Source organism: Cariama cristata, unplaced genomic scaffold (genome assembly GCF_000690535.1).
Source record: "Cariama cristata isolate BGI_N322 unplaced genomic scaffold, ASM69053v1 scaffold36658, whole genome shotgun sequence".
NCBI lineage: Eukaryota > Metazoa > Chordata > Aves > Cariamiformes > Cariamidae > Cariama > Cariama cristata.
This window is the reverse complement of record NW_009633551.1, coordinates 3,078-13,814: the sequence shown is the minus strand read 5'-3', so window position 1 is coordinate 13,814 and position 10,737 is coordinate 3,078. Positions and strand designations below refer to the sequence as shown.

The 10,737-nt window shown below is 51.3% G+C and overlaps 1 protein-coding gene across 1 annotated transcript in view; it reads left to right on the top strand.

Moving 5' to 3' along the window:
* STK11IP (serine/threonine kinase 11 interacting protein) overlaps positions 1-6,632 on the top strand; it is a gene marked incomplete at both ends in the record, with an annotated part of 18,568 nt that extends 11,936 nt beyond the window's left edge. Inside the window, 8 exons of the mRNA XM_009706794.1 lie at positions 809-1,303; positions 2,760-2,875; positions 3,058-3,155; positions 3,347-3,525; positions 3,767-3,851; positions 4,344-4,426; positions 5,942-6,168; positions 6,496-6,632. Of these exons, the coding sequence (XP_009705096.1) occupies positions 809-1,303; positions 2,760-2,875; positions 3,058-3,155; positions 3,347-3,525; positions 3,767-3,851; positions 4,344-4,426; positions 5,942-6,168; positions 6,496-6,632 (1,420 nt within the window). The remainder of the gene's footprint in view (positions 1-808; positions 1,304-2,759; positions 2,876-3,057; positions 3,156-3,346; positions 3,526-3,766; positions 3,852-4,343; positions 4,427-5,941; positions 6,169-6,495) is intronic.
* Between the last annotated feature and the right edge of the window lie 4,105 nt (positions 6,633-10,737).

The window sequence follows — 10,737 nt, the reverse complement described above, 5'->3', positions numbered from 1 at the left end:
ACATTTTTCTTTGGGTGTCTGAAACTAGATGTGGTATTTTGGCTGAGACGTGGATAGTGCTGAATAGGCATCTTCTGATTGCTGAGTTTTTCAAAGCTCAGTTTACATTTGAAGTTGGGAGTCCCCAGCCTTAGCTGGGAAGATGCTGCTTGTTTGACCAAGTATCCTGGGATCGAAGTACTGCAGTGAGGGCAGAAGTGCTGTCCTGGCTGCAGCACTTTCCTCCACCCCGGGACACTTTCTACCCCCTGCCAGGGTAGTGGGAGTCCCAAGATCCAGCTGGGAGTCTGCTGTGGTGTGGCTGAAGGGAGCATCAAGAATTGGGGTCAGGAGGGATGAGGGCAGCTGGAGAAGGGTCACGGCGTGCTTGTGGTTTGGCTGGCTGGAGGATAAAACGAGCTGGGGATGGAGGTGGCTATGAAAGGTTGGACTGACTGGTCATGAGCTTGGGCTTCAAAGGCTATGTGAGCATGTGTGGACATGAATTGGAGGAAAGTTATGAGCCGAAGCCCTGATGTAGTTTCAGTTGCAACTACAGCACATGCTGGTCACCCCAAATCTGAGCACAGCTGTTTCAGGCAGATGTTGGCACTGATTCAGAATTTCTCATTGATTTGTGAGGGGAGGGCTATAGGATATGATTCTGAACAAAGTTGCTCAACAAGCTGCTCAAGTCAGACTCTAACTATTTCCTACTTTGAAAGGGATGGTTTGTGGTTTGCGGAGGGAAAAAAAAAAGAAAAAAGTAAAGTCTTGTTGGGGGAGAGCTGTTCTAGTTTTTCTTTATCCCTGACAAAATCTTCCACAGATGCTGCAGCAGCTGGTGAGCCCATAGCCTGTCCCTGTTGTTCCAGTGACCATGTGGTCATGCTGCCTTCAGAGGTGTGCTCCAGCACCCCTTTGCCACCTGGCCCTGACACCACGAGTGAGGACCTGTCAGACTCTGTCCTGGAGGGAGGCAGCCAGCAGGAGGGCCCAGAGGAAGCACCTGCCCTGGCCAGTGAGAGTGGGAAGTTCTACATCAGTGGGGAGGACAGCTCAGAGATGGATACCAGCAACGGCACCAGGACCCCAGAGCTGAGTGGCGAGCACAACGGCACTCTCCATTTCAGCTCCCGCAGTTCAGATGGGGGCTGTGGGAAGAAGGAGCTGGGCATGAAGAGCCAGTACTTGTCCTTCAGCCACACAGACACCGATCGGGGCAGCTTGATGGGGAGCTACTATTACAGTGTTTCTTGCGGGCCCACTCCTTCCCAGCTTTCTTTGAACTCTGAGTCCAAGGAAACATGGAATCTCAGTCCCTGTGAGTATGTATGAGCTGTGCAGGGTTTAGGGGCGTGCACAGCTTGGTGTTGGGCTTTATCGCTGGTGCTTGCAGGGGGCACTGCCTCCTGTTTAACAGAGACAGGGGCTATCATCAAGCACAAGCAGCAATGACCATGGTTCTTGTGAGAAGAATTTTTTGTTCCCCTCTCTGTTCAATCCTCATGCCTGAAGGTACGGAAAACTGAGTCAGCTCCTAATCCCTAGTATTGCTCAGGCTCCATGTAACAGTCTTGTTCTGGGAGCTACACTGCTCAGTTACAGACACACAGGGTTCCTGTAGCACCAGTGAGCTGCCAGCTGGAGCATTAACTTTGGAGAATAGTATGCACAATTTCTCTGTATTTATTCTCTGGCTTGTGTGCAGTGTGGGGCTGGTGTGTTTGTAGGAGGCTCTGGTTAGTGGATCCACAGTTACTTGTGCTTTCCTCACTGGTCTTTGTGAGCTTCAGATGACAAAACCTGTCCAAAAGACAAGACTGTGTGCTGGCTGTGTGAGGGCTATCGTGCAAGATAGGAGGTACACAAATGCTTTTTGCGAAGGGCCTTGGATTTCTGATGTAGCAGACTGCCTTTGCTTGGGCATCAGCTTGTGATTTACAGAATAACTGAAGTTGGAAAGGAGCTATGGAGTGACTCTACTGCAACCGCAGTCTAGTCCTGATTTGCAAACCCATCAGCTTCTTGATCCATAGAGACCTCCCTCAGCCTTTCAAGACTGCTGTGCCTCTGAAGAGGAGTTGGTATAGGACCAGTGTTTAGGATTGCCATGTTCAGTCTTGTATGCTTGAAGTGTGAGAAATAAAGCAGTCTCTTGTTTCAGGTCAAATCGCAAAGTCCCAATTTACAAATGAGGCCATGTGGAGAAGTTGATTAGCGTAGTGTTTCTGATAGAGAACAGGCTCCACTGAGAAGTGTGTACTCTCTGGCAGTATCGTGGCTATTGTATAAAGTATTTGGTCATACGATTGCGTGACAAACATAATTATGTTCTTAAGCACTTTTATTGGTGTCTTCCTCAGTCCCCTTTAACCTTACCGCAGTCAAAGTCAGAGTTCAAAAAGTTGACCTGAGCTGACACCAGCTGAAAGGAGCAATGTCTTTCTGGCTTTGTGATAAAGAATTGCCCTCCTGCCAAATCTGGCAGCAAAGCAGTGTCCTCCTGTGACTAAACGGCTGAGCATAGGTTGAAAATGGGTTAGACCAAAGCATTGTATATCTGAAAACGCAAGTGTTGGAGTGATGGGGTCCGCTCATGTCTCCACATTGAGACCTGTGACCTGGAAAGCCCTGGCTTTGGCCCTTTGCCTTGAGGAGGGACTTGATGGAAGTAGATGTGCAGAGGGGGTGACGCTGCTGCCCTGGTGCCAGTCTGCATGCTTGGGCAGCACCTGGTCAGTGGGCAGAGTGTCAGTCCGACCCTTTGCTCTCCTCAGCTGTAAACAGCATCCTGAACACAAGGGACTTCCGTTCTGTGGATCATCGCCTGAAGCTGTACCTGGATATGGAGGTTTTTGAGGAGGATGCTGAGGAGTTCCAGTGCTTCCTCAAGGTGAGTTCCCGCAACACCACTCATACAGCTCCTTGGCTGTTGTTCTTGCTACCCTGCACTGGGGTGGCATCCCAGAGACTGTGGGGTGTGAAGGGAGCTGAAGTGTGTTTGAGTCAGTCCTTTCCATGAGTGGGCTGGCACAGGGCAGGACAGTGCTATGACCCACCTTCTATGTGCTCTAGGTGGTCATGGTGAAGTTTGGCCGACAAGGAGAGTTCCTCTCACTCCTGGTTGCCTCTGATCTCAAGATTTATGTGCTGGAAGTCACTGGGGCTATCAGGTGAGGAAAATGGTGGCAAGTGAGACCCTGAAGCAAGGCTATGAGTGCTGGGTAGTGCCAGCCTGTGCTAGCCTTACCCTGGAGGTGTGGTGACATGCAAAAGCTCTTCTGGCAAACCCCCCTGCTGCAATCTGATGTGGGAGAGGAGATGGGGCAGCCTGCCTCAGCTGAGAGCTGTGTTCTGTAATTAGGGGACAACCTGCAGACTGGCTGAAGAAGAATGACTCTCACTACCTGTCTGATATTTCCCATCTGGAAGTGGGACTCTGCCACCAGAGCTTGCGAATGGAATTTGAGAACCCAAAAGCCTCCTACAATCTGCTGATCCGGAACCAAAGCTGCTGTAACCAGTTCCTGCAGACCCTGACATGTAAGAGTAGAGCTGTACCAGGGTGGGGGGTGGAGAGGATTTGGAAGATTGGCTCTTGGAGAGCTGTAGTTGGATGTACGTTGGAAATTGACTTCTTGCCAGCTCAGAAAAACGTTGGAGGAGAAACCTTCCCGGCATCATAACTTCCAGTGCCTCTTGGTAAACTAGAGAACCATCCTGAGCTATTATGTACTGCCCTTGGGCTTGCAATAAAAGGTGTCTACCTTCTCCCCCTCTTTAGATCTCATGCAAGAGCTGCCTGCTAAGCAAAGGAGTAAGGTGAAGGAAATCCCCACTGTGGAAATGAATCCACAACATTGGCTATGGTAAGAACAGCCTCTGAGAGGTTGGGGTTTTGGATAGAAGAGGATGTCTGCTTGTCCAGCAGTGCCTGGGAAGGGTAGTGCTCAAAACAGGGCAGCACAGGAGGAGGCACTGCTGGAGTGGCAGCCAGGCCTACGTTACAGGTTTAAGGCAGCTGGCTCGGGCACCTGCTGCACAGGGGGTGAGGAGGCAAAGGGGTGTCACGGACTGAGCCAGGCAGGGCAACTCCAGCTCTCCTGGAGGAGCCTGAGCAGAATATGATGGAGGGAGGAAAAGGGGAATGCATAGGGCAGCCTCCTCCCTTGCAAGAAGCTTTTGGTTCCTAGCTGGTGAAGTGGTAGGCAGAGTAACAGGAGAGAGAGGAATTTTGCAACATCTGGAAGTGATGGATCCCTCCCTTCCCCAAGAGGACAGTGAACAGTAGCTAGCTCACAGCAAACCTAGACTGGAAACGGAGTGCTTCCTTGATGGACCCGCTGTTGTGTCTCCTCTAGGCCCCTGCTGGACTGCAAGACCACAGATTCTGCAGCTGCAGATGACACTGGTTTCTTCTACCTGCTGGCCTACCTGATCCAAGGTACAGGAGATCTCAGTCGCCAGGTGTCCCACACCTCATGCTGTCTGCTTACATGCTTGTGTTTTTAGTATATAGTCTGTGGGAAAAGAGCTGGGCCATTGGTCCAGCAGAAAGATGGGCTGGGGCATGGATGAGGGCTCTTTTTTTAGTGTTGAGAGGTGTAGGATAGCAGCATACTTCTTCCTGTATATCCAGTGAGTTTCCTAGCCCTTTTCCACGTGGAAGTCCAGGCTCTAGGGCGCAGTTGGTCTTGCACCAGCTTTGGTGACAACTCAGAATGGTTTCTGAGAAGCTGGAGATTATCCAACGGCTGGATCGTTGCCCTGAGCTGAGGGAAAGCTGAGGGGTCATACACACAGCTGGTTTGTGTGAGGAACTGAAAGGCTCCTCTGTTTGGGAAAACAGAAGCAGATGTCCGGAACCTGGGACAGTAGGACAGGAGCAGCCTGCTGGAGCCCATCAAGTTCTGTTCCAAGGCTTGCTGAAGGCCAAAAGTGCTAAACCTGGGGTTTGAGTCTTCAGTGAACAATTCCAGTGTCGTCTTAGCTTGGGACACTGAAAAAAGCAACCTAGCTGTTAATCACATTCTGACCAATTTGGTACTGCTCTTGCACCCTTTTTCACCATTGGTCGTTGGGGAGGTATGAGACAACGAGAATCAGAAGGAATCTGTGGGAAGTATGTTTATGGGTCTCCTCAAGCTGAAGAAATAGCCTGTGGGAGGGAGAACTTAAAGTGCGTTTTTCTTGCTCTACAGTTTTCTCCTTTTTTAGAGTATGGTGCCCAAAACCGAACACAGTTCCAGCTGAGGCCTCACTGCCAAGTAGACAGGACTAATTAAACATCCCATTTCTGATATTCCCACTAATTCCCAAGAGTGAGATGTGATGAGAAAAGCAACATGTTGCTGTAGTAGCTTGTGATCCCCTGTGACCTCAGTGTTTCCCTATTTCTGTGCATCTGACTTATTCCCAAGTTCACATGCTTTTCATTTGCATCCACTGAAATCAGCTGGATGATATTTATGCTCCCTACAGTTTAGCAAAACTGCTTTGCTTCCTGCTATACTTACGACGCATCCCAGCTTGGTATTGAACTTTATGTGTTCTCTCTGTTCCAGCCATCAGATATCGCAGCCAGACGAATTCAGGCCAAAAAAGGCAGCCTTTTAGCTGGAGCTCCTGACTTTTAACTAACGAGTAGTAAAGTGTTGTTTAAGAGGTCAAAGGACTCACGTGTCTTTTCCTGCCTCAGATGAGGACATAGACTGGACAAGGCTTGCTGGGCGGTGGTCTTTCATATGCATGCTCCTGCAGTGAGCTTGGATAAGCTGGTCAAGCCCAGCCAACTTTAGCTGCCCTGCTCCCCTTCTTCAGTCAGGAAGCTGGATAAGGCTGTTCACCCAGTTACTGTTACTGGACAGGATTTCCCTAGGGGAGGAATGGAAAGCAAAGCTGGTTCTGTGGTGACTCAGGCTCTCAGCAAAGCCTCTCCTGTTCCCTCGTATCCTTTTAGGGGCATCTGCTTTTCCTGTGACCCTGCTGAGCACCCGAAGCATGCTGTTTCTGCTGGAGGAGAATCACCAGTGGCAGGTGCAGCCCTCCTTGGATGAAGACCATGAGGCAGAAACGCCTCCTAGGAGCAACATCCAGTTGAAGGAGAAGCAGCCGATCAGCAGTATTAGCAATGTCATAACCTATCGCCTCTGTCCTTGTGACATCAAGCTGATGCTTTACGATGAGGTAACCAGGAGGTGGGGTGCATGGGGCACGCAAGATGCTGGGGGCTGGATTGTGCTCAGATCCTGTTCCTGCCAAGAGTTTCTCGGGGCTGTCATCTCCCATCCTAACCTAGGACCCTGCACCACAGAGGCAGAGGAGCACAGCAAACTACTGTTGTACAGAAGTCATGCAGGGACACTTCCATGGCTGGCAGCAGAGAGGGAGGAGGATGTCACTTAGGAATTGGGAGGAGCTGGCAGCTGTGCTGGGGAATAGCAGCTCAGGGCTGATCAGTGCCTTTCAGGCTAGGCCCTGCTCATTTGCTTCCCTCTCTTTCCTCCTTCCCAGGTGCTGAAGGTGGAGAGCACGTGGCACATCCGCACAGAGTGTCCTGAGCTCCTGGTAGAGCTGGTGGAGTGGATCCGTGGGCCCTGGGAGGAGATGTTCTCGATCAAGCTGCGGAAGTCTGTGTATGAGGGACTAGAGTGAGCTTGTCGCCTGTAGGAGATGAGACTTGGAGTCAAGAGTGCTGCCGTGCATTGCATTGCTTGTGCAATGGTGCACAAGTGTCTCCCACTCCCATCTGACCTTGCTGTCCTGTGGCCTCCGCTTTCTACTCTGCTTTTGCCCCTGGCCGTTTTTGGTGAGGAATAGGGGAGCACACGATGGTCCAGACTGCACAGTCACTCACTTGCACTGGGCTGGCCGTGGAAGGAGTTGGTGGAGGATGTTCCCTGTAATACTGCATAACCTACTCAGAGTTTTAACTTGGCAGTGTCTGCTAGTATCTTTCAGGGTCATACAGAGTGTCGCTGAAAGAAGAGGGGAGCTAGGCCAGAGCATGTTCAGTTGGACATGCAGTGGTACTAGGCAAACAGCAGGCTAGAGGCAGTTGGGTGCTGTGGTCTTTCGAGCAGGTGTATTTGCTGCCTTCCTAGCTGTCTCAGAACAGCTGCCGTTATCTGCTGCTGATTTTTTTTATTTTCCTCCCCCTCCCTCTTGTCCACGGCTTCCCTAAAGCTGCCTGCTTCAAACAGGAGCTTGATTGCACAAGGGGATGAGGCATGTTGTACTAATAACCCCCCAGAGAGCCCTTACCTGCCTGCCTGCCAGGGCATGGCTCAGTCTGCTGCTGTAGTCTTTCACTGTCACTGGGGAGGGAGGAGCTGTGAGGCTCTTAACACAGAAATGTGTCCCTCATCTCTTAGGGGTCAGGACCTTGGTGGGCACTGGCAGGTAAAAGTGAGGCTTAGGCTTTTCTGAGCCATCCAAAAGCAAGAGTCTATTTTAACATGAGTTTTACTATTTTCTATTGTAATAAAAGCTTATATTTATTCAATTGTCACATTTTCGTTGTTTCATCCTCTTTCACTGCTGCAATGTCTTTGTAAGGTCTTGCGTACTAGCTTTGCAGCAGCCTCAAGGGTTCCCTGACATCTCACAGGGTTCCAGCCATTCTCCCTCTCCTGCTGAGGGTGGGTGCTGATGGGCTGCTAGACTGATCTTCTCCACCTGCCTGGCTCCCAAGCAGCAACCAAGGAACAAGGCGCAAACAGGATTAGATTGACAGCAGGTACTGATTGTGTTGTTCTGCTGTGACAATTGCCCTCAGGTGAGCACCCTGTGGGCTTCCAGCCCCAGCAAGTTGTTTGCTGGCTGTACAGGCCCTCAGAGGCATGCCTTTCACAGGAGCCGTTGCTGCTGTGGCTGTGGAGGTGCAGGTTGAGTACCTGCCCCTAGGTTCTTCCCTGTGCCAGGCTTTACCTTGTCCCAGCCTCTTCTGCACGGAGTGAAATGCAGCTCAAAGAATGCTGCTGCCTGGCCTAGGCTTGCTGTGTCACAGCGTCTCTGCACCCCGCTCAGTGAAGAGGAAGTAGAGATGCCACGTGTGGTGTTTTGATGCAGTTGAAGCTCCCTGCGGGGGTGAGCAGAAACTTTATCTCATCTATCCAGTGGAAAGTTTGGATGTCATAGAGACTTTCCACATACCCAAAGTTGGTATCTGTGACTTCAGTTTCTGTCATCTAGAAAACAGCAGTGACTGGGTCCTGCAGCATCCTGCTGCTCCAGTCTCGCCCAGACGGATGAGATAAAGTTTCCCGCCCTGCTCAAACCCGGCTATGCCATCCTCGTAGCCGTAGGAGAGTGGGAAGTTCTGTCTCCATACTTTGTAGCCGTCTGAAGGCCACCTCTCAGCACACTGCTGGATGCTTTCTTGGAATCGCTGTACTGTTAGATTTTTCTCCTGTCACTTCCAGAAGCGGTTGAGTTGCTGAAGGCCCGCAGTGGCTGATATTTTTATCTAGCCTTCTATAGACTTGATTGACAAGATCTATACTGTCTTGAGGCAGATGTCACAATGCATTCTACTTTCTCCCCTCTTCCTAAATGGGCATATGGCTGCTGCTCTCCGTTCCTTTGGAGCAATCTCAGATCGCAAGTAGGAGTGAGCTCAGTGGAAGTGCTGCCAGCATCTAGCACTTTGTCCAGGGGAAGGAGTCTGAGAGCTGAGCCAGCAAAGACCACTAAGGGTTTTCTGTCTTCATCTTGCCATTTAAGGAGCTTGTCTAAGTTCTGTCTTCACCTTCTATAGCTGCGCTTTTCACAAAGGGCAAGAGTCAAAATTGGAGTTATTGGACCAGCTCGTTGATGTCTCTTCTGTGAAGCTGACACCTGAGAAAGCCCATTCCTGGAGCTTGCTTTTTGCATCTTAGCTGAGCTGCACCTTTGCTCTGGGTATGTGTTGAGGGGCCTGACAAAGTGTGGACTGCCAGAACCAGAGGTTTGAGCTGTGTGCTTGTCCTTACCTCTTCTCAAGCTTGTCTTTTTTTTTTTTTTTTTTTTTTTTTTTTTCCACTTGCAGAAGTGACTACTCCTTTGCTTCTGCTCCTTGCCATGTGCAGGTCTGTACCCTCAGTTCAGCACTAGCCTCTTGGTCTTGTTAACAGCTCCCTGCTCTTCTGCATTCCTCTGGCTGCTGTACTGACAGGGAAGCTCACATGCGCTGCCACAACTTGTCTTCTGCCTCTTCATGAAACACTTGCTTTGTTTTCCCTTAGGGTTTTGTCCTGGTTGTTACCAGAGTAACTTTTGTGGTTACTCCAGTGACCTTCGGTTACTAACCAGCAACCTTTGTGGTTACTCCGTGATCATGAACACTTTGCTGTAGGGCTCCTTGCACTAGGCGGAGTGATAGCATTAACTGGCCTCATTGCATCAGCTGGGTGTGTGCAAGGGCTTCCCTGACACGCTCCTCCACTCCAGCACTGCAGGCAGCCCCGACTGATGGCTGTGCAGGAACAGGGGCTGCATAGGAGAGCGGGGGTCTGCAGAAAGCTGTGACATCTGTTGAGCCAGCTGCAGATGTTTTCTGCCTGTCACGGTTTTGAGTATGCAGTTCCCCAGCTGTGCTCTCAGACACTCTCAATTTTCCCCCTTCTTCCCCTGTCCTTTTCTGGGTGCACTTGGCTCCAGCGCTCAGCTGCTAGCACGGAGCAAGGCTGGCCTGAATCTCGACAATTCCCTGCCTGCATCTGCCTGGAGCAGGCTCTTTGCGAGGTGTGTGTAGCCAGAGGGGTGCCCAGGCCTGGCATGGCCATAGGGCTCTGGACACAGGCTGCAGGCAGCTGCGGGCGCAGGCTTCAGGCTAGTCATTGCCATGAGCGTGAAGCTACCACCACTTTTCCACAGGCACATACCAGTCCTGCCTTACTTCATTGTTCAACTCATTGATTAAAATGATGCCTCAGTCATGGGTTTGGCTATTTCAGTGCTTCCTGCTCTGTGCCTCTGCCCTCTAAAGCAGTGCTGCCTTGAGCGTACATAGCCTGTGTGTTCGCTGTCAGCCCTCTTTCACTATATCTAACTAACAAAGCCTTGTTTCTAATCAATCTGGGTGACTGGAGGGACTGGTCAGTTACTTCTAGCAGAATATCCCTGCTGGCCTCATCTCCAGGGGACCGGAGATGTCGCAGCAAAGGGAACACATTCCCCACGGCTCATGGGCCTCTCTCGCCAGCTTCATCCCTCCTGCGGGTGCCAAGGCTCCTTACTCAGCTTACAGAGCAATGGCCTGGGGCTGTGTAAACCCCTTCCTTGTGGGGTGCCCTCCAGCTTGGCTGGCAGGGGAAGAGCAGCCAACACAGGCTGGGCTTAAGTGCCACGTGTGGTACCAGGGTGCCGGCAGAAGTCATCACCCAGGACCTGGGAAGGAGACCCTAGCTGGAGGAAGGTGAGCCGGGGCTGTGTCATGTACCCCTCACCGTGCTGCATAATCAAGCAGTGGGGAAAGGGAAAGGGACTTTATTTTGAAGCCATCCCAGCCTTCTCTTGGCCTGTCAGTCATTGCCCTTTGTGCTCCTGTGACAGAGCGTGCCTGTTATCAGAAGGTTATTAAGCTAATTGTGGCGCTGTCCTGTATGAGGACAAACAGTCCCTAATAGAGCCGTCTGCTCCCCGTCCCAGCGCCAGACGAGTTGTTTAATCTGGGAAGAGCATGTTTGCTGCCGAGGACGCACGCTACCCACCTGCCTGCCTGTGGCCCTGCTCAGGGAGGGTGGAGCTGGCGTCCTCGCCCCTGGCTCGCCCCCG